Below are 24,668 nucleotides of genomic sequence, written 5' to 3' on the forward strand. Positions count from 1 at the left end.
AACTTTAATGAAGCATTAACGTGCCATTAAACGTTCATTAACTAATGTATCATTAAATTATGTTGTACTAACGTTTTAATGATGCTCCTGTTGTCATTAGTGCGTCATTAACTTAATGAAGGTCCTGGGGTATCATTAGAGCGTCATTAAACTTCCTGGAAAAGTGAACATTGCGCCAGAATTTCGTTTGCGCCGCACTGCATCTACCTACAGCTATAAAATTACACAGAAATGTAGAGTATTAAATGTCATATCTCATGGTAAAAACTCAGTTGGAAAAGTAGACACTGTTGAATGTTACTCCTAATTTTGTTCTGCGTTAAAAACAGTAAATTTCTCTGCTTTTTATCGTGCACTGATGAAAGTACTGTGCTACTATATTTTCAATCTGGCATCTTTACGGAAAGTGTGAGCGAACAAGATTCTGCCTGACTCAATCTTAAAAGTGACTCGCAATATGTGTTGAAAATGGATTTTCCCCTATGACGTCAAATGGCTACATAAAGGTCACGCGCTTATAAACATAAGGGGGCCTCACTCCGGTATGCTTAATACTAAGTCATTGTAACTCATATCACTTGGCGAGAATTTGCTGTGAATAAGGACACCATATTTTCGTGATGTTTTGTTCACGGAATTATCGAAAACAGTGATACTCAAAACATTTGTGACAAACGCGCACCTGGCCAATGATTATACGCCATTATTTTGTCTATAACACAACATAAACAAATTCAATGAACAAGACATATCCTTTAAAAACGTGTGCATATACATTTCATGAAATAAATAAATCATTTTCATTTATTATGTCAGTTTTACTTAGGTTTAAAATACTAAAGGTTGATAATGAAATTAGTTTCATGAAACCATATGTGAACGATAAGCAAAGTATACATTAATAATACAAGTGTAATCCGCAGGACAGTGTGTTTGTGTTTACTCTTATTCAACCGACCTTCACCTCAAAGAAATTGCCACATATGTCCAACAATGTTGATGTATGACATCACTACCGATGACCGATTTCTTTTGGCTTCGTGGATATGGGTGCCCACGATTTTACGAGGGAACCTTTGTCCATAAATGTATGATGTAAGTAATCGAAAACATTCTGACTATCTGCGTATGTTCTTTGTTTTTATTGTTTTCATTGAAAAAGTCAGAAATGCCGATAATTGCCTATGTCGTTCTGCATGATTTTGCGTCTCGCATGGCGTCACGCTGCACAGAACTTTCGTATGAATATATCAAATTTCAGTATTGTATCTGTTTTAAGTTTTCTAGTTCATGCTACGATACTCTTTCCGTGCATATTCTTAAAATATTGAGCTCATGCATGCTTCGAATAGACGAACTGATGTCTAAAAAATTGAGAAAATGCTGCACAGTATAAAATCTGATTTTTGCTTTGTTTATATTTCTAGGAAGCGCTGTGTAATGAGCACAACGTCCCGTTTTCACACCCAATATGTTAGTTTTTTTCTTAGACACTTGGTTTTAGTGACAAAGACCATTTGGAATTTGATTCTAAAATCTATGAGGAATTCAGCGATGCATTTGTCACAACTGAATATGAAATATACATAATGTAATGAAAATATTTACATTAGGACGTCATTAGATAATGATACGCTAATAAGTGTTTGATACAACCATTTTTAATGATGCCATTAACTAATGATGCATTAAGGATTTAATGTATCATTAGGGTTTAATGTTGACATTAGTTAATGAAGCAATGATACAACCGGATCCAGGCATTTACTTTAGTGAATCATCGCAACCCACGCTAAAGCAACATTTAGAATAACACTCTGCCCATCAATACTGCCTATTGCTAGATCGAAAGTGGGCACAATGAGGTGAACTTAGGAGAACGACCGAATCTGAATTGAAAGCATACAACTGTTAGGTGACAATAGGTGTTCAATATGACGTGTATCCTCCTGTGTGTAACAGTATGATTTACGAAATTTTGCAACAATGTTCCTTTTAGCAATGTTAACAATCTGAAGCATATTATAGTTTTTAAGATTGTAATTTACTGACTAAATCACTGACTTTACACGCTTGTCCGTAAGTGATTGAGACGAGCAGGTTCGTCATAACTGTGTGCGTACACATGTAGATTTGTGCAATAGAATCTTTCAAAATCCAATACCATTCACATCATATATTTTCTGGTTCTATTTGTGGGCATACACATATATTGTTAAAAGGAATAATTAGCTATATTTTAAAATATCATTAGATATTGCAAGAAAGTCATATTTCAAGTTGAGCAGTAACCATTTCTGGGAATGAATGAATCATTATGAATAAAAAATGAATGAAAAACACCTGACACCTAAATTCAGCATCCACAACCAGGAACATTAATTGGTCGCTCACTTATTTTTAAGCTAGTAGAGTAATTACAGTAAAGTGTATGAAAATGAATTCTATTTCGTTTCAGTTTCACGTTTCTACATTTTCTGCGCTGCTATATTTAGCTATTATGGCGGACATCGACTATGGAGCGCTGCCATTGGCATTTTTTGCGATCAGTAGTTAAAATAAAGGACACGAGTTGTGCAGCTGATTTTGATCTTAATAATTGTTTGTCGATTAAATACATAGTTGACAGTAAGACGTATAATTCTCCATATTAGTTATCCCAGTTCTGGTCGTATCCCAGTTCTGGTCGCAACATACGTGTGTAGCGACCAGAACTGGGATAAACAGTCCACAATTTTATTTGAAATTTTGTCGCCCTGCCCTTTTTGGATCCATGGGGAAACACTTACATGTATCACTTCCAAAGTCCATTCAAACTCTACTTAATATTCTGCCAAGGCTATCCTTTGCATTCCTATCAGCTGATTCACGTCCCCGAGAATTTACGGGAATCCCTGAAACTCCCATCAGATATCCCGGATGTATGTATGGCCCAAGGATGCCGAGGACTAAGCGCAGGTCTGTCCATGTTTGGTGTGTGAATGTTCTCAGAATCACACCCTGGTTCCTCAGGTTCTGTAATCCCTGGACGTTTTGGTCATGAGTTGCTCGGTCCAAGTAGTCCGGTGAACTTTCGAAATCAGCTTCGTCCCAGCAGATTTGGTACAAAGAGACAAAATGAATACTTAGAGACATATTGAAGTGGCGTCTTCTGAGGATGTGTAGAAGACGACAGTACAGACTGGCACAGTGCCAACATGGGCTGTAATTCTGGAAAACCTTAATGTTCAACCTGTGCCCCATACCGGTATGGAATAGATTCGTGTTCGTAAACAGGAACTCCAAGGTCCGAATCAGCTTCAACTCAGCATGAATACAGGAGTTGTCTGGCATCCTTTCAGAGTAGAAGACTTCCCATGGCATATTCCCAACTACACACACGGCAACCCCAAGCCTTGGCCTGTCACATGTTGGAAGGCCTGTGCTCCAGAATACACTGAGTATTTCATTATCTCGCAGGTACCCGTCCATTGTGGTAGGAGGTATCGGCACCTGTAACACAAGACGTTGTTGTACATCCGGTAATATTTTTATTAGTGTCTTACAAACATATTTATCAAAGAGTGGTGGACGTTTTTATTGTCTATATGTAGGCCTTAAAAATGCTTATGAGATGTCGGCACGCAGGTGTAATATATTGGTGTGAGTTACAGATAAGCCGCTGGTCTCCCACGACACTACTATAACTACAAAATATATAATGCCCTGTAACATGACTGGCGTCTTGTGATATGTAAGACCTCACTATTATCAGTTTAACTAGAAGCATGATACCACGGTTCATCTCAACTTACAAACATGAACCAGGAAGAGTTTACTTACAGTCATTGGACCAACCGCTCGTTAAGGTACACATACACTGGGTAGTCATGAACGTTAGATGTAGCAGTATGTGCTAACGTCATTCATTTGACGAAGTGCCCTGTATCTTGTCTTAGTGGCTTCATGTCGGGCACTGCGGGGGCAGTGACGGCGTAACGTGATTATACTGATGGGCTTGAAACGAAACAGGACGGCTACTTTCGGTTTCTCTTCCAGGAAATGAAGATTGTAATCTATAACCGTCATTTCTATACCTGAAGTACGGTGATTACAGTGACTGCGTGAACACTGATATACACACACTGAACCTTACCGACCCTACTTCATTGTATTACGTCAGTAGTAATGTTTAAGTCCTCAGGAACCAGTTTTGCCGCATCCAGCCAGAGCAGATGTTGATTGGCTCATCCAAGTCACGTGGTCACCGTCAAGTACGACATAAACAGGACGTCACAGGCGAGGAAAGGGTGAATGAAAAGTGGTTGTTTTAATGCAGTCGTGCAAAAAACCTTCATGACTTGAGAAAACAAAAGTATAGGGTAATGAATAAATAATGTATAGCATACTGTCATGAATAGATAAACAGTTTAGTTCAAAAGGGTGCGCGCAATGACGAGGTAGTCATGTCACCCTGCATTGACTATAACGCTGAATGCAACCGGATTTCAAATAACCCTCGCTCGGCGGAACGTACTACTTGAAACGATTGGTAACCATTTGTAAAGAGTTGAGTTGAGTTGAGTTGGGCTTTACGTCACATCTGCATTATTCCAGCCATATAGTGACGAGAACAAGTTTGCATTAGTAAACATTTTAAGTACATACTCGGAATGAGTTTTATTTCTAGGACATATATTGATTACATTGTCATTTAAAAGCAAAGAAAGTCATAGCATCAAATTTAAAGGCAGGCAATTTGTTAGTCACGTTTCATAGTTACAATTTATGGTTGTTACATTTCGCAGTTACAATTTATGATATAGATCAACTTCCCTCAGGTAGTTCACTATGAGATGAGCGCTCACGTGGGAGAACAGATCTTTTAGGTTTGTTGCATCATAATGTGAGTCCCTTGCAGACGATAAGTCCACGCATTCAAACAGAATATGCTTGATGGTGAAAACCTCATCGCAAGAGACACACATGGGGGTCCATACCCATCCGTTTTCAGCAGATAGTCATGTGTAAATCGACCGCCTCCATGGTGTAGTGGTTAGGGGCGTCCGCCCGGAGAGCGGAAGGTCTAGGTTTCGATCCCCGACCGCGTCATACCAAAAGACGTTAAAATAGGGATGGCCTAAAAGTCGGGCCGGGCCGGGCCAATAAAATATAGTACTTGTTGGTCCCTGCTTGGCGCTCGGCATTAATGGGTACAACAAGGACTGGACGGCTCCGACTCAGTATAATGTGTCTGAGTGGGGTATTCATGCTTCACAGCGACGTGGTATCTTAGTGGGCTAGCACTATAAAACCAACTTACGTCTGGGCTAATACAAGCAGGCGCACATACACATACACACGCAAGCACGTCGTCATATAAGCGAAAGATTCTCAAGCACGACGTAAAACCCATTTTCACCTCACCTCACCTTGTAAAGAAGGCGCTGAATTATTCAGCCCTGTCCCGACATGGATAGTTGAACCCGGTGTTTAAATGATATTTCATGCTAGCTTTTCCTTTTAAATGTAACGTAACGACAAATAAACTGTACGGTTTGACTTTAACCGTGTAAACTAAAATACGTATACAGTTTTAGTTTTACTTCAGAGCGTGATACTTTAAAAAATTAATGGTTCAAAATACACATGGATAGAAACATATCTATGTCATTTAGAAACTGATTAGAACATGTAAAATTTTAACACCATGAAAGTCATCCTCAATTGGAGAGAGACAGAAGCACTCTAAAGAAATGTTAGTGGTGAGCAACCTGTTTCATGTTTACAATACTCTCCTCAGCCTCTCAACCAAGCCTGCCGCCCCCAACCCTCTCTCCTCAGGCTTTTGTGATCTGTTGCGCATGCGCCAATGTCCTTTGAGACTGCTTACAGTTCAGTTCAAGATGTTTTACCTGTGTGACGCATGTTCTGGCCTGCTGCCCGTGGAAGCCAACGTTGAAGACCATCAAGGATTACTTACCTGTGTGTATTGCAAGACCAATTTAAAATACACATACCATCGCTTTGTAACGCAGAACCACAAGTGTGCTGTGAAGAAAAGCTCAATGAGGACACGCGTGACTGAGCGCGGTAATCAAGGCAACCCGCAGGCTTGCATAATATCTGAATTGAGCAATGTTCAATATGTTTTCCCGTGTGACCGTACAGCCAGATGCACAGGTTAATGTTTACAATGTTCATCCTTAATTCGGAGATAGTTTATGGCCCATGGTTATTCATGAATATCATCCTATTGTGAAGCGACTGCAGTCCGCCTGGTATCATCTCAGGACGCCGACCTTTCGATTTTCCACTAGTCTCAGGACGCCGACCTGCGGTTTCCTTTGAAGGTTAGATTCTGATTAGGCTTAATTAGCGTCTCGGATAATCTACTGTAGATTGTTTACTGATTCAGCATCCCACCTATTGCATTTAGGTAAAAATCTGTGAAAAAATGTATGCTATATGAATTTACGATGTATAAAAAATGCTAAAATCGGTCAACTGATAAAAATCTGTCATCTGTTGTCATATTCTCATTAGGTGCTCTCTCATCCGCATAATCCGGATTATCCTCTTCTAACAACTCTTTGCTCCTGCATTGTCCTCGTAATCCATTATTAATTGGCAAAATGAAACTAGTCTCAGTTTCATTCCTCCTTTCCTCGCCTGTGACGTCCTGTTTATGTCGTACCTGACGGTGATCATGTGACTTGGATGAGCCAATCAACATCTGCTCTGGCTGGGTCGGGCAAAACTGGTTCCTGAGGACTTAAACATTACTACGGTTGTATCCCATAGCCCCTACATGCCACTACCCCTACAGCCCAGTACCCCTACAATTAGTTAAAACGACACACGGCATTTACCTGTCTGGCATAATGAACTGACCCAAAGAGAGATTAGTGCATAGAGTATACAGATGAGATCAAGGGAGGGATTAAACTGTTCTTTAGTGTTTTGTGTCAAGGAAATTTGTGATTAGCTAAAAGTTGTTTTAGTTTCATGATGAAAGATAAACCTCTACTGAGTAGAACAATTTTACAAATTGGATAATGTGTAGGTTGTTAAATGTTGAAATTAAGTTGTTTTAGTGCCATGATAAAAGATACACAGTATTATTGAGAAGTGGAGGGAAATTAGAAGGTGAGACGAGAAAGTAAATTGAGATAGTTCGGTATAGTATATAGCTGTTGTCAACAAACTAACATGGCATCAACATGGCTGGTCTGCGCAATGTTGAGTTTGTTATGTCACGGAGAGGTAGCCCCCAAGTCCTATTTGACGGTTATCTTCACACTAAGAATCCTTTCCATCCATGTGCAGCGCCCTGTACCGCCACCGCCAGAAGACGATTCCTGTCTTACCACAGATGAGATCAGAAGTCGACCTTCAAGATCCCTGGACGCAGACAGCAGATGGTCGACCATTCCTCCTGTTTGCTGACGGCGATGATGACAAGATCCTGGCATTTGGCACCCAAGAGAGTATTCAGGCCTTGCAGTCAGCCGAGAACATCTACATGGATGGAACATTCACTGCCTGCCCTGCACTATGGAATCAAGTCTACATCATACATGCCAGACGTGGGACCACCACATATCCCCTCATCTTCGCCTTACTCCCCGACCGTCAGACGACAACCTACTCCAGACTCTTCAGACTCCTCAAGGATGAAGTTCAGCGGAGACTCAACAGGCCGATTTTCCCATCCTGTATCCAGGCAGACTTCGAGTTAGCAGCAATCCATGCCTTAGAGACTGAATTTCCAACTGCCGTCGTGAAGGGTTATTTCTTCCATTTCTGTCAAGCCATTTGGAGGAAGGTTAAGGATCTTGGACTGGCTGTTGCCTACAAAACCCCGAAGTCACCAAGTGGATCAGGAGAGCAGCTGGACTACCTCTACTCCCTCAAGACACGGTCCAGGACACGTGGGTAGAAGCCATGGACGACACTCCAGACGTCCCAAGAGCAGTCGACTTCAGCGATTACATCGTGACAACCTGGGTCGACGACACAACCGACTGAACCGTGAAATTCCACACAGGCATCCGAACATATACAGATTTGTAGAAGTCATTAGGAGAACTGAACATGCTGAGAGGGTGAAGATTTCACAAATGGACTTTGGTGCTGCGACAAGAAGCAGAAAGCGAGTCTTCAGGGAGATTGACAATCTCCTGTGTAGACTCAAGGAGCAGCTTGAGCTTGGACAGAAATCATCTCTTCAGTTCTTGGACGCCGTCGGCTATCTGCTTAAGCTGGGATAGATTGAAACACTGAATGTTCATAGACTGAAACACTTGACACAAATGACTATGTTAACATTGAATGTTATCAATTAATTGTTAATGTCCATCAAAGAATCATGATGACGAATTATTGTTAATTCTTATTAAAATCTTGATGACGACAAATGATGATCGCTTTTCATTAAAATCATTCTCTCAACCTTTTAGTTGTGTGTTGTTATGTCTCTTAAGTGGATTAGTCCATTGTGTGGAATAGGTAACAGGCAGTGAATTAACAGTGCAACAGACCGTAAACTATGTTGTTATAAGCTGTAGGGGTAGTGGCATGTAGGGGTAATGGGGGGGGGGGGGGTGTTACCATTACTACTGACGTCAGTTACAGCAATTCAATGTACCTACTAAATACACTGGTATACACACGGTGAACCCTAATGACCCTTCTTTAACACCTTTCAGACTCATCTTTGGACAAATGGATTGATTTAGATTTAGCCACATGTTCCTATCTAGTTAAATGGATAGCCTCATTTCTATCTAACAGATCCCAATATGTCAAACTGAAAAGTGCTTGTTTTCAGACTGTATCTGTTAAAATAGGTTCTCTACTAGGATGTGTATTGTCTCCAATACTTTTCACTCTGTACACTAATGACAGTGTAAGTTCTCGACTGTCCTAGGTTCAAGTTCGCCGATGATACAGCCATCAGCAGTCTACTCTTTGACAATGAGTACACATACACAGAAGAAATAAATGCTTTCATTAAGTGGTGTAATGAAAACATTTTGGAACTTAATGAGTCAAAAACAAAGGAAATTAGTTTTGATTTCCGAAGAAATACATTAGCAAATAATCTTGTCATTATCATTGGTGATGCCGTCGAAGTAGTTAGCAGTTATCTTGGAACTATTATTGACAATGTATTAAATTTCTCTCAAAATAACGATGGCATTTACAGTAGGTGTCAGCAGTCTCGCTGCCTTCATGTCCTCAGCAAACTTCGATCTTTTCACGTTGACTCAACTTGTATTACTTTTCTATAAAATTACAATCCATCCTCCTGTTCTCTATTCAGTGTTGGTTCGTCTCCCTTTCACTCAGTAATAAAAAGAAATTAAACCAGATTATAAAACAAGGACAGAACTTCACTAATCGTATCTGTAAAAGAATAGATAAATTTCATGGAGGAAAGGCTCTAAATTTAGCTACAAATAGCATTACTGATCCCTCTCATGTCATACATGAATGTTATGAACTTTCAACCTCTGGCCGTCAATATAATGTACCGACGTGCAAATCCAAGCGTCATAAAATGTCTTTTGTACCATTGTCAATTTCTTTGTTGAGTAACTCTTAATGTTCTCCAATGTCATGCTTTTGTACATTTGTAGGTAATTATGATCACGTTTTTATGTATTTATTTGATATACATGTATTTATGCTCAATCAGATGTCTACAAATTCCCCCACGGACAATAGAGAATCATCTTTATCTTATCTTATATAACTTATCTTATCTTCCCTTCATATGGCCGTATTGTTATTACGTCAATTGCAACAATTCAATATACCTACTGAATAAAGTTTGTCGGGTTTGTGTTGATTCCATCACATCGCTTGCTTTGTAGTGACATAAAAATATACATAGAAACCTGCATACATTTGTAATATAGAAGAAAAACATTAGTTATATATTATCAGTTATGTCACGCATTTCCATCGGAAAGTTAAAACTGTTACATAGACCTAGTCTTTTACTTGGACTTCGTCTTGTTCACACAAAGATGTCAGTAATAACATGGATAATAATTACTGGTTAGTTCATTCCTGACTGGATGGGCATGATGGTCTGAGTGAGTGAGGGAGTTAATATTTATCCTCACATCGGCAATATTTCAGCCATATTGTGACGAGAACAAATAATGATTACATGATGGTCTGAGTGAGTGAGGGAGTTAATATTTATCCTCACATCGGCAATATTTCAGCCATATTGTGACGAGAACAAATAATGATTACATGATGGTCTGAGTGAGTGAGGGAGTTAATATTTATCCTCACATCGGCAATATTTCAGCCATATTGTGACGAGAACAAATAATGATTACATGATGGTCTGAGTGAGTGAGGGAGTTAATATTTATCCTCACATCGGCAATATTTCAGCCATATTGTGACGAGAACAAATAATGATTACATGATGGTCTGAGTGAGTGAGGGAGTTAATATTTATCCTCACATCGGCAATATTTCAGCCATATTGTGACGAGAACAAATAATGATTACATGATGGTCTGAGTGAGTGAGGGAGTTAATATTTATCCTCACATAGGCAATATTTCAGCCATATCGTGACGAGAACAAATAATGATTACATGATGGTCTGAGTGAGTGAGGGAGTTAATATTTATCCTCACATCGGCAATATTTCAGCCATATCGTGACGCGAACCATTAATGATTACATGATGGTCTGAACTACAGCCTGCAAGGTTGGTGCAACCGGTGGCTATCACTTGAACCACGTTGTCAAGGTAATACTCGGACCAGGTTGTTGTCTTGTTGCCATGGAGAGTTCATAACAATTGTAATAATAATACATGCATGACGTGATACGTGTCAATTTCCAGATTTAGCTTTATTTGATTTAAGTTGGGGCAGTAATCAGTTCTGAACGTAAAATGCATTAGAGTCAAACCAACAAACAACAATGAAATATTAAAAATCAACAATTGTAATATGAATAAGTAATTTATCACTATATTTCTTTTTGATCTGGGTACAGCATTTCATGCACAGGTGGGCATGTCTGTAATGTATAAAGCAAGTCAAATACAACCATTATCTATATAAGTAGATTGTGGCAAGACGACCAAAATGAGTCTACAGCGTCATATTTGCAGCGAGAATAGGCATTAAATTTATGTAATTATTGGTAATTGTAATTTAATTTCGGTTTCAGACCAGCTAGAGAAGGTAAAATGTTTGCTACTTTTCTAGAATAGATGAATTCTTTCGTAAAAATACAAATGAAATTGTGAGTAATCCAAGAGTAATTGTTTAAGGGTTATATTTCAAATAGTAGATCTTGCCACAGCCTTTTGACAAATTTGCATTCATATAGTAGATGAATTATCGATTCTATTACAACATCACGAAATGTATAAAGTGGTGATTCTATTATTTTGTATTTGTGTAAATTTATATTTGTTGTGAGAATTCTATGGAGCATATGGTATTGAAGCAACCTGTGCATAGCACTATCAGAATGAATAATCGATATATGAAGCAGAGGCATTCTATAGGGTAAACCGCTATTCATACAAGCTTAGCCATTACGTGCAAGGTACAGGTCCTAAATACTTACAAACTGTACACCCCAAACAGTGTTTATCACCAAGTAACAATATCTATACCCTGACCTAACCTTCACCCCGCCACAATGACTGTCATTGTAAACTTACGATGTGACATGTCGTGGTCTGCTGTAGGCTTCTAAGTACGCCAACAAAGTGTGTCCATTTGGAAAGTAGTCGTGACGTTGCAGTTTGAGCCGTGTCGGTCTTGGTGGTAGATACAAAGTGGGTTTACTAAGTGCAAAGATTAATGAAAGTTAAAGGTATTTTGGTTGCGAAGATTTTAGCGTAACCATGGTGAACACTAACGGTTTTTAACGTCTGATAGTGAAGGTATTCATGATAGATTTTGTAAATTAATGTTATCGTAAAATAGAGGTGCTCCAATGTTGTTGGCTTGTGGTATTTTAGGTAGACCTAATGTTATCCTTAAATAGAGGTACTCCAATGTTGTTGGCTTGTGGTATTTTAGGCAGACCTAATGTTATCGTTAAATAGAGGTACTCCAATGTTGTTGGCTCGTGGTATTTTAGGAAGACCTAATATTGAAGGTTTTTCACCATGTCAAAATAATAAAGTTTTGGTTAAGGTTACTGTCGCAAGCCGGAAATGTGATTTTGAAGCAGTCCTACAATTTTTAATATGGATACGCTGAAAATGGCAAGTGTTGTTGGGCATTAAACCTTAAATCATTATTATTCAGTTATGGTTTTGGTGAAGTTTGGTTACAATAAGGTGTAGGAAATAGTGTTTTACTTATTTTTCAGTTTGAAGAAAGGTGTGTTGATATACAGCAGCAATGCTGAAGTGCAGATTTATGGGGTTTCGCGAAGTTGAATTTTTACAGAACTTTATAATCAGTTTAGTTAGTCAAATATACTCGGCACTGTAACAATGAAAGTTTACATTACAAATTTCATCCGACTTTGTTGTTCAAATCATGAGTTATTCATTGAATCGGACAGGAGGTGGAATATTCCCAGATCAGAAAGATTAGGTCCATTCTGTATTGTCCCAAACATTGAACCCGAGTACCAGTTTTGTATAAAGTGCCCATTTTATCATAACTTAAGATATACACTTCTTCCAAAATATAACTGGGAATACTCAACTTCGGAAAAGAAGCCAGCATTATTTATCTCATTATAGTGGCAGTCCCGGTATTACGTGGAGGTTACACTTTTTAGTGGCAATCCTGGTGTTACGTAGTGTTTACACTTTATAGTGGCAGTTCCGGTATTACGTGGAGGTTACACATTATAGTGGGAGTGTTGATGTTACGTGGAGGTGACAGATTATAGTGGCAGTCCTGGTGTTATGTGGAGTTTACACATTATAGTGGCAGTCCTGGTGTTACGTGGAGATTACACATTATAGTGGCAGTCCTTGTGTTACGTGGAGGTGGTGACACATTATAGTGGCAGTCCTGGTGTTACGTGGAGGTTATATATTAGAGTGGCAGTCCTGGTGTTATGTGGAGATTACACATTTTAGTGGCAGTCCTTGTGTTATGTGGAGGTTACACATTATAGTCGTAGTCCTGGTGTTATGTTGAGGTTACACACCATAGTGGCAGTCCTAGTGTTACGTGGAGGTTACACATTAAAGTTGCAGTGCTGGTATTACGTGGAGGTTACACATTATAGTTGCAGTCCTTGTGTTACGTGGAGGTGGTGACACATTATAGTGGCAGTCCTGGTGTTACGTGGAGATTACACATTATAGTGGCAGTCCTTGTGTTACGTGGAGGTTACACTTTATAGTGGTAGTCCTTGTGTTACGTGGAGGTTACACACTATAGTGGCAGTCCTGGTGTTACGTGGAGGTTACACATTATAGTGGCAGTCCTTGTGTTACGTGGAGGTTACACTTTATAGTGGCAGTCCTGGTGTTACGTGGAGGTTACACTTTATAGTGGCAGTCCTGGTGTTACGTTGGAGGTTACACACTATAGTAGCAGTCCTGCAGTGGAGATTACACATTATAGTGGCAGTCCTTGTGTTACGTGGCAGTCCTGTGGTAGTTACGTGTTACGTTGAGGTTACACAGTCCTAGTGTTACGTGGAGATTACACACTATGTTAGTGGCAGTCCTGGTGTTATGTGGAGTTTGCACAGTATATTGGCAGTCCTGGTGATACGTGGAGATTACACTTTATAGTGGCAGTCCTGGTGCTAGGTGGAGGTTACAAATTATAGTGGCAGTCCTGGTGTTACGTGGAGGTTACACTTTATGAGTGGCAGTCCTTGTGTTACGTGGAGGTTACACGTTATAGCGATAGTCCTGGTGTTACGTGGAGGTTACATATTATAATGGCAGTCCTGGTGTTAGGTGGAGGTTACACATTAAAGTGGGATTTCCTTGTATTACGTGGAGGTTACACATTATAATGGGAGTCCCGGTATTACGTGGAGGTTACACACTATAGTGGGAGTGCCGGTGTTACGTGGTGGTGACAGATTATAATGGCAGTCCTGGTGTTACCTTGCGGGCAATATTCCACACGTTCTCAGCATTATTCACAGTCTCTGAATCACCTATAATCCTGATATTGTTACGACTGAATACTGTTCCGTAATGCTCCGTTTTATGGAGCCACAATTTTCTCGTCTACCGTGGATTCAAATCTGCTACTTTCTTTTCATGCTGCTTGTTGAAAATATGAGTAGCACACGAACTGTGACTTTGTATATATCGACAAGCCCTTTTGAGAATATTTGGATTTCACCAGTGATATTTTACGATCGCAATCAATTTTCCTGTTTTTACTTTATAAACGGTTACTTTATGGATATCCCACCAAATTGATGAAAACGTAGCCGGGACGAGATCTGGGCATCTCCCTATTTTGACAGTAAAATACAGTGTGATGTGTCTTTTCCCTAATCTGTGATATCTCTTCCTTCAGAGTGAGTATTGTCTTACCTATGACAGAGAGAGAGTCTGTATTTCCTCCAGACGATCATCCGAAGATCAAACATATTATATACATGTAGATACAAGAAAGGGGGCAAAGTTACAAAATTGATATAAATGTATATACAATTATTTTAATCAAGATGAATACCTAAAGCTACAATTTACATAAGAACAATCATGTATATGTGTATACAATTAATTTATACAAGAAACTTCCGACAGTGGACATTCATCATTATAAATCTGCAGAGATCAATCAGTGTAACATTGTAGGAGATGTCGTCTTATTCGGTAAATGTATAAAGAAAATCGTAAAATGATTGTTTCCCATGTCCCTTGAACCCTAGCATCAGCTGTTCTGAAGTATCCTAGGATGACTTTCAAACTGACCTTCAAAGGATTGGGCTGTTTGAAAACTTAAATCAAATCAGTAAACAATTGGACAGTTTTATATCACGTACAGGGAGGATCAAGAAAAAACATTGACAATGTTCCTCATGGTGTTTGTTTCTGTAAGTTGTATGTGCCATGTAAAAAACGTTTCTGGAACTGAAACAGCTAAAATACTCTCTTTTGCAATCAGTGTGGGCTTTCGAAGTTTTCGTTCATAGAATAATCCTTTGAAAGGTTTCGGCAGTTTTTGTATCAGCGACTTCTCGTTTATGGTGTCCATACCATTCAGGGTAATCTTCAGCTACATGGTCTGACCTATTTGGGTTAGGCATACGTATGTCCGATAGCTTTGCCCATGTTTGAGAAGTGAATGATTGTAACTGTATTCCATGTGCTTTAAGACGTAACAACCCTTCACGGTTTCTGATGTGCTCGTCTGGTGTAATGTAGTATGGTCTCGGTCCATTCTCGTTCCAAAATATCTTGTATATACACACAAAATGAATGTGCAACGTGACGTTGCATCCAGGGTAAAACACCTTTAGTCTGCCCAGAAACTCGCTAATGGGTTCAGCGCAGTTTCCACATGGGCTGTAGTTCTGAAATATTTCAATTTTGGTAGTTCCTGATTTACTTAATTTATCTCCTAATGTTCCACTATTAAGGTCTTGATTTAACTTTTGCATAAGTTTGTCTTCTGCATGTCGACAACGTCCCCTCCTTCTCCTGCTTGACTGGAATACTTCTCCCTTTTCACTTCCTACGACACACACAGCTACACCCCTTCTTGGACGCGGAAACAGAGGGCACCCAGTCGCCCAAAATATCCGTAGAATTCTGTCATCGGGTAGTACTTTCATTTCTTCACTGGACTCCATCTATAATGTAACTAACATGTGTAACGTTTAGTTTCTGTTTGAAAGGCTACACAAATATAGTGAGTGAGTGAGTGAGTTAGTGAGTTAGTGAGTGATCTAGAATGTATATTTGCAAATTGCATATACATGGCATCTATCAGTTGACTGATAAATATATACTTTAGGATGGGTTCACTTCTAGGTTGATATGTGAAGGTTGGCACCTGGTTGCATGGTCCTGGATTATGTTGGGAATTAAACCCCATTCTGTTTTGTGAAATACTCTGGACTTATTCACCATAACATCCTCGTTTGGAGTTGAAGTAGAACGTCATAACGTCGTGAGACAGCCGCTAATGGCGCTCAGAACAACACACACACGGACAAACCACTCAAATAGACATGAGCGAGAAACGTGCAGTGACGTGTTACAGAGGAGGATAGAAGGATGGCGATGTCCCTTCTACAGTGACGGTATGGTGGCGAATCAGACCAGGTTGTTTATTGGTTTTAACTCAGGTATCATACTGTTAATTAAGAATGTTTAGTCTGTCTCTCCAAATAAGTACCTACACAAGTTCAATTTACCATTTTCCGTGCCTTTGTACCAATTTCAACCAAACGTTATTATGTAACCGGAATCCTCATGGCTGCTGCAACCTTTGTGATGCGAACGTATCCGCCCCGTTCCACTGACACTGACTATCTGGTGACTGTCATGATATTACCACCTATTGGTAGAGGCTGCTGCGGTTAGAATGTCAACGAAGGTTCACACAAATACCATATTCTGAAATTATAATAGATATAATACTAACTTGATGCTTGCAGGAACACAGCCGGTGTATAAGAAGTTGACGCCACACTGTCTACACGTATACCTTGTCACTACCCACTGCTGCCTTCATAGCAATCCTGATCTAACCTTACATGTCAGTGGAGATCCAAGTATTCCTGGTTTGACGGGTATGTCAGAGAGTAAACTATTTTCCTTTTCTCATTCTGTCTTAGTTAAACTTTTGCCTTTAATAGACGTGTGATAGGCAAACAACGGTGACATACACCACTAGCTGCGTGTCACGTCATGTTTACATCGCCATATTGGCTGTCGTGGCCGGGTATATTTATAACTAGAAACAGCTTTCGTGGAAACTAATGTTGCCACGCCTAGCCGTCTATTGATTGTATCAATGCGAGCTGACACCTATTTGTTTGTATGACATGGGTTGGTCTGCAATGTGTAATCTGTACATTTGTTGGCCCATTCTGATTGAGGTGTTGTATCTTCACGACATTGATGTCTGGCTGTGTCAAATGAAATCGTGTCTCAATATAATCTTAACAAGGGCTAAATGCCACACCTCTACACAACATTGTCGCTGTTGACGTCAACGCTGGTGATTCTTATGCTGGAAAGTCTAAGTAGTTGTTCCCTACACGTAATGTTGTGTGCAATAAACCTGTCAAGCCTGGACGCGATCTCTTTTGTTAGTGGTTAAAGCGTTCGCTCGTCACGCCGAAGGCCCGGGTTCGAATCCCCACATGGGTACAGTGTGAGAAGCCCATTTCTGGTGTCCCCCGTCGTGATGTTGCTGGAATATTGCTAAAGGCGCCGTAAAACCCAACTCACTCACTCACTCACTCTCTGGTTAGGTCATAGGATGAAAATATTGTATAATGGTCTTTCATGGGACACAAACATACTCTGACTAATTAAGAGTGGAGAGTAATATATGATCCCCGATCATCACCACTACTATTTCATTTTGTATCGTCATTGCACTGTCACTGAATGTAGTACTCGTTCGTGTAATGGCGGTGAACGTAATTTGCAGTAATTTGTCTTGAATTATGAACCTAGTTAATTATATATAGCATTTGATGTTGCCTTGTTTTGTTTCACATTGAAAACGTGTGTCAAGGTTACATAAGATGATACGGAGAGTGAGTGATAAATACGTTACTGCTCGCGTCCCCATTAAATATCGCAATAAATCCATTTCGACATTCACTCGTAGTAAAACAACGATATGTAACGAGGAGTATTGTTGGGAAACTAGTTAGCTCGAGTGTAGAAACTCCATCGACGCTGCCTGCACAAACCATTCTTCAAAGATAGGTATATTGCTTCAAAGTAGAAGTAAGACGGCAGCACTTTGTCCAGCGGTCAAATTCTACAACTTCAGTGTACAATAACAGCGTGCCCAGATTGCGAGGAACATTCTATCTCATGGCACAACATCGTGGAGTGGACCAATCTATGTCATCGTATCTGGACCATGTGGATCATTGTATGTTACCGAGTCTAGATGGTGTGGACCATGTATCTCATCGTATCTGGATGGTGTGGAGCATTGTATCTCATCGTATCTAGATGGTGTGCACCATTGTATGTCATCGTATCTAGATGGTGTGGACCACTGTATGTCATCGTGTCTAGATGGTGTGCACCATTGTATGTCATCGTGTCTAGATGGTGTGGACCACTGTATGTCATCGTATCTGGATGGTGTGGACCACTGTATGTCATCGTATCTAGATGGTGTGGACCATTGTATGTCATCGTGTCTAGATGGTGTGGACCATTGTATGTCATCGTATCTAGATGGTGTGGACCATTGTATGTCATCGTATCTAGATGGTGTGGACCATTGTATGTCATCGTATCTAGGTGAAGTGGACCATTGTATGTCATTGTATGTCATCTCTAGATGGTGTGGACCATTGTATGTCATCGTATCTAGATGGTGTGGACCATTGTATGTCATCGTATCTAGATGGTGTGGACCATTGTATGTCATCGTATCTAGATGGTGTGGACCATTGTATGTCATCGTATCTAGATGGTGTGGACCATTGTATGTCATCGTATCTAGATGGTGTGGACCATTGTATGTCATCGTATCTAGATGGTGTGGACCATTGTATGTCATCGTATCTAGATGGTGTGGACCATTGTATGTCATCGTATCTAGATGGTGTGGACCATTGTATGTCATCGTATCTAGATGGTGTGGACCATTGTATGTCATCGTATCTAGATGGTGTGGACCATTGTATGTCATCGTCATCTCTAGATGGTGTGGACCATTGTATGTCATCGTATCTAGATGGTGTGGACCATTGTATGTCATCGTATCTAGATGGTGTGGACCATTGTATGTCATCGTATCTAGATGGTGTGGACCATTGTATGTCATCGTATCTAGATGGTGTGGACCATTGTATGTCATGTGTATCTAGATGGTGTGGACCATTGTATGTCATCGTATCTAGATGGTGTGGACCATTGTATGTCATTATCTAGATGGTCTGTGATGGATGGTGGACCATTGTATGTCATCGTATCTAGATGGTGTGGACCATTGTATGTCATCGTATCTAGATGGTGTGGACCATTGTATGTCATCGTATCTAGATGGTGTGGACCATTGTATGTCATCGTATCTAGATGGTGTGGACCATTGTATGTCATCGTATCTAGATGGTGTGGACCATTGTATGTCATTGTATCTAGATGGTGTGGACCATTGTATGTCATCGTATCTAGATGGTGTGGACCATTGTATGTCATCGTATCTAGATGATGTGGACCATTGTATGTCATCGTATCTAGATGGTGTGGACCATTGTATGTCATCGTATCTAGATGGTGTGGACCATTGTATGTCATCGTATCTAGATGGTGTGGACCATTGTATGTCATCGTATCTAGATGGTGTGGACCATTGTATGTCATCGTATCTAGATGGTGTGGACCATTGTATGTCATCGTATCTAGATGGTGTGGACCATTGTATGTCATTGTATCTAGATGGTGTGGACCATTGTATGTCATTGTATCTAGATGGTGTGGACCATTGTATGTCATCGTATCTAGATGGTGTGGACCATTGTATGTCATTGTATCTAGATGGTGTGGACCATTGTATGTCATCGTATCTAGATGGTGTGGACCATTGTATGTCATCGTATCTAGATGGTGTGGACCATTGTATGTCATCGTATCTAGATGGTGTGGACCATTGTATGTCATCGTATCTAGATGGTGTGGACCATTGTATGTCATCGTATCTAGATGGTGTGGACCATTGTATGTCATCGTATCTAGATGGTGTGGACCATTGTATGTCATCGTATCTAGATGGTGTGGACCATTGTATGTCATCGTATCTAGATGGTGTGGACCATTGTATGTCATCGTATCTAGATGGTGTGGACCATTGTATGTCATCGTATCTAGATGGTGTGGACCATTGTATGTCATCGTATCTAGATGGTGTGGACCATTGTATGTCATCGTATCTAGATGGTGTGGACCATTGTATGTCATTGTATCTATCGTATGGTGTGGACCATTGTATGTCATTGTATCTAGATGGTGTGGACCATTGTATGTCATTGTATCTAGATGGTGTGGACTATTGTATGTCATCGTATCTAGATGGTGTGGACCATTGTATGTCATTGTATCTAGATGGTGTGGACCATTGTATGTCATCGTATCTAGATGGTGTGGACCATTGTATGTCATCGTATCTAGATGGTGTGGACCATTGTATGTCATCGTATCTAGATGGTGTGGACCATTGTATGTCATCGTATCTAGATGGTGTGGACCATTGTATGTCATTGTATCTAGATGGTGTGGACCATTGTATGTCATCGTATCTAGATGGTGTGGACCATTGTATGTCATCGTATCTAGATGGTGTGGACCATTGTATGTCATTGTATCTAGATGGTGTGGACCATTGTATGTCATCGTATCTAGATGGTGTGGACCATTGTATGTCATTGTATCTGGAGATGGTGTGGACCATTGTATGTCATTGTATCTAGATGGTGTGGACCATTGTATGTCATTGTATCTAGATGGTGTGGACCATTGTATGTCATTGTATCTAGATGGTGTGACCATTGTATGTCATGGTGTGGACTGTATCTAGTGTGTGGACCATTGTATGTCATCGTATCTAGATGGTGTGGACCATTGTATGTCATTGAATCTGGATGGTGTGGACCATTGTATGTCATGGTATCTAGATGGTGTGGACCATTGTATGTCATTGTATCTAGATGGTGTGGACCATTGTATGTCATCGTATCTAGATGGTGTGGACCATTGTATGTCATCGTATCTAGATGGTGTGGACCATTGTATGTCATCGTATCTAGATGGTGTGGACCATTGTATGTCATTGTATCTGCATGGTGTGGACCATTGTATGTCATCGTATCTAGATGATGTGGACCATTGTATGTCATTGTATCTAGATGGTGTGGACCATTGTATGTCATCGTATCTAGATGGTGTGGACCATGGTATGTCATCGTATCTAGATGGTGTGGACCATTGTATGTCATCGTATCTAGATGGTGTGGACCATTGTATGTCATTGTATCTAGATGGTGTGGACCATTGTATGTCATTGTATCTAGATGGTGTGGACCATTGTATGTCATCGCTATAATAAATATCAACACTAAATGAAAATGTCAACAAAATACTAATTAAGAGTAAGAGAATTATGATTTGCGTTGCACGTGTTGGAAGCGTGAATATTGCGTGCATATGGGGAAGTGAAATCACGCCTGTGCCCGGCAGTTCACAGTATAACAATCAACTTTCGATGACCTGCGAATGTACAGAGAATCGCAGCCGGGTGTCTTTCGATATCAAACGTATCACCACGAGTCGATAAAGTTACAAATATTAGAGGCCTGCCGGGGATATGTTTACTTTTATCAACGAGTGTTGATACATTTCATATCAGAAGGCACGAGGGTGAGATTCTATTTATCATACAAAAATCACTCTTCATTAGTTCAACAATGAAATATCTGAACACAGTACTGCCATTAGACTTACAGTGTGGCGATGGCATAGCATTGTGACGTCATTAAATTCATGACGTCATAGCATTGTGAGGGCATTATACAAAACCTACTGTCAAAATGATATCTCCAAGGACATATCGTTTGATCTATCTACTACGATGTGACCGTGTTCTTGTCTGTAGTCGACATAGTACTATGAAGGCATTAGGTAAATTCACTACTGTACTAATGCAGCTACCTTTCGATGGCACTATAATACATCTCGTAAGACCCGATAAGGCCTAGATTTCTGTATATAACTTATGACACAAATTCAAAGCATTTTCTTTCTAATATCATTATTAGTAGTATTATTACTACTTGATATTTACCTTGTGACTTTTGTACTATGAATTATGTAACAGTATTATTGCATTATCCATTGATCAACATTGGATATCTGCTATAATGAGAACTTCTTCTTCTATACTTGACAAGTACTATAAATCCATCGGGTAATCATAACTGTATTAACCTTTGATAACTATTGATATACCTGTTACCATTACTTGACATGTGATATTGTTTGCAATGTGACTGTACCTATACAGTACTATGAATGTACCAGGTAATGGCACAACGGTATTAACCTTCATAGACGTTGATATCTCACTGCCCGAGATCTGCAATATGTTTTGCTTTGTGAATGTTTTCTCTCTGTATTGGAAAAGCACTATAACATGACTACGTAAATACACTACTGTATTAATACAGCATTCTACCATGGGATTATAACCTGTCAATAACATATGTCAATCTGTTCTCTATTTAATCAAACATTACACTCTTTGGCATGAGCATACCTGCCATGTTGTTGTATGAACTGTAACCCTGGCGTACTGAATTAAAATTGGAAAAAACAAAACAATAAAAAAAGAACCTTCTTTTATTCGTGAGTGCGACGTTTCGATACGGATTCATAAATGCTAGACAACGGTACAATAATCTGCCTCGAGAATAAAAGACGTTGCTATCCAAAAAGTTTGTTCTATTTAACAGACTACGTGTTACTTGCAGGATACAGCTCGTAGTTTGGAAGTCGACTGTACACCATCGTGTTGTCTGACTGTTTCATCATAGCAGTTCCCTAAACTATTCATTGTTAACAGATTACAATCGGTATTTATAGATATGATGCATGGACAATCAGTGTGAAAATGAGTTTGCACAAAATGCGAGATTTCTAAGAACACGTTTGTTCTTTTAAGACACCAAAGATGGGAATACCTCACGATTAAACGTTGATTCTAAACAATATATAAACATGACATGTCATGTTAGGCTGCATTGATCGGGTATATTTTTGCCACGTTCCTAGAATCAGCTTTCGTGGAAATTGATGGTGACAGGCCTAGCCGTCCATTTATCGTATCACTGCGAGCTAAAACCCCCCTTTTGTATGACGTGGGTTGGTGATCAATGTTTATTCTGTACATTTGTTGGCGCATTGATTGAGTTGTTGTATCTTCACGACATTGATCTCTGGCTGTGTCAAATGAAATCGTGTCTCAATATAATCTTAACAAGGGCTAAATGCCACACCTCTGCACAACATTGTCGCTGTTGACGACAACGCTGGTGAATCTTATGCTGGAGAGTCTAAGTAGTTGTTCCCTACCTGTAGCGTTGAGTGCAATAAACTTATCAAGCATTGACGCAATCTCTCTGGTTTGGTCATAGAATGCAAATATCACATAATACACTTTCATGGGACACAAACATACTCTGGCTAATTAAATCCAAAGTAACGTTGAGAGAAAGGAGAATAATACGATCCCTGACTTCATTGCTATACACACCACTATTTTATTTTGTATTGTACAATGTACAATGAAGTACTCACTCGTGTACTGACGGTGAATGTAATATGCAGTAATGTGTTTTGCATCATGAACCTAGTTCATCATATATTACATAACATCCTTGTTTGGTTTAGGGTTTGGGGTGTTTTTATTGTTGTATTGTTTCTATTAAATTCTTTTGTCAGCGTTACGTAAGATAATTCGGAGGATTAAGTGAGTGATAAATACATTACTGCTCTCGCCCCCATTAAATATAGGAATTACTCGTGCATTTCAAACCGTGTTGTAATCAATCCATTTCCATATTGTAATGGATATTCACTCATTTTCACACAAAGGTACATGAATGTAACGAGGAGTATTGATGGGAAAATAGTTAGCTCGAGTGTAGAAACTCCCTCTCTTGGGCGTCAATTTCAACAACAAATTATTCGTCCTGTGTGTGACAGTATGATATATATTGACCCCTGTCCCGCTTGTGGACTCGTGACGTCATTGTGATTGACTTTTCAATTGAAATTCTCCCGACTTGTTATGGTCTCATGATCCCTCCATTAAAGTTTATATGTACCTTTGACATTGTTATCGTACTTATCAACTGGGATAATATTTTGACAGTGCACAGTTTCTTTATGTGGCAAGTATATAAGCTCCCTGTTTCCCAGCTTTCATCATGTGATGAGGGAGTGAGATTATAAAAGCGTCTGTTCCTCATAAAATAGAAAGTGACATCCGTAGAGCATTTCCCCTGTCTATGCAGTGTTTCCACGAGGTATGTTCAGCATGGCGCAGCGCCCTGAAGAAGTTATTTGGCGTCCTGTCCTTATTTTAATACAATAATTAACACTAACACTTGGTTCTCTTTATTTTCTATTTTATATTGAAGTTCAGTGTAATAACTGTGCTGTGCTCTTTTAAACCTTTAAGAACCATATACATGAATAGCTTGACGCAATATATCTAATCGATCAGTGCAAGTCCCTTTTGAAATCATATCAGCCTGCCCTTTTGAGATCCTGGGGGGAACACTGATACGTATCAGTTCTAAAGTCCATTCAAACACTAGGCCTACTTAATATTCTTCGAAGGCTATCCCTTGTATTCTTATCAGCTGATTCACGTCTCCGGGGATTTACGGGAATCCCTGAAACTCCCATCAGATATCCCGGATGTGTGTATGGCCCAAGGATGCCGAGGACTAAGCGCAGCTCTGTCCATGTTTGGTGTGTG

At 39.7% G+C, this 24,668-nt stretch overlaps 1 protein-coding gene and 2 long non-coding RNA genes across 4 annotated transcripts in view; 1 reads left to right on the top strand and 2 right to left on the bottom strand.

Moving 5' to 3' along the window:
- Positions 1-2,722: 2,722 nt before the first annotated feature.
- LOC124288358 overlaps positions 2,723-24,668 on the bottom strand; it is a 163,043-nt gene continuing 141,097 nt past the window's right edge. The window contains exons 1-2 of one of the 2 annotated variants that reach the window (XM_046724870.1): positions 3,823-4,312; positions 2,723-3,492 (exon numbers count right to left, since the gene is read on the bottom strand). In XM_046724870.1, coding sequence (XP_046580826.1) covers positions 2,812-3,492; positions 3,823-3,828 — 687 coding nt within the window. In that variant the 5' untranslated portion in view covers positions 3,829-4,312 and the 3' untranslated portion in view covers positions 2,723-2,811. Of the gene's footprint in view, positions 3,493-3,822; positions 4,313-24,668 lie in introns of those variants that run through there. The other variant, XM_046724869.1, reaches the window with a different exon arrangement.
- On the top strand, positions 13,417-14,270 carry LOC124288362. Its single transcript, XR_006901428.1, has 3 exons — positions 13,417-13,520; positions 13,766-13,809; positions 13,964-14,270. It is a non-coding gene; the product is annotated as an uncharacterized LOC124288362 (long non-coding RNA).
- Positions 14,940-16,787, bottom strand: LOC124288363. Its single transcript, XR_006901429.1, has 2 exons — positions 16,575-16,787; positions 14,940-15,777 (listed from the first exon to the last, which is right to left on the bottom strand). It is a non-coding gene; the product is annotated as an uncharacterized LOC124288363 (long non-coding RNA).

Source organism: Haliotis rubra, unplaced genomic scaffold (genome assembly GCF_003918875.1).
Source record: "Haliotis rubra isolate DU_JTF1 unplaced genomic scaffold, ASM391887v1 Scf416, whole genome shotgun sequence".
In the NCBI taxonomy this organism is placed as follows: Eukaryota; Metazoa; Mollusca; class Gastropoda; order Lepetellida; family Haliotidae; genus Haliotis; species Haliotis rubra.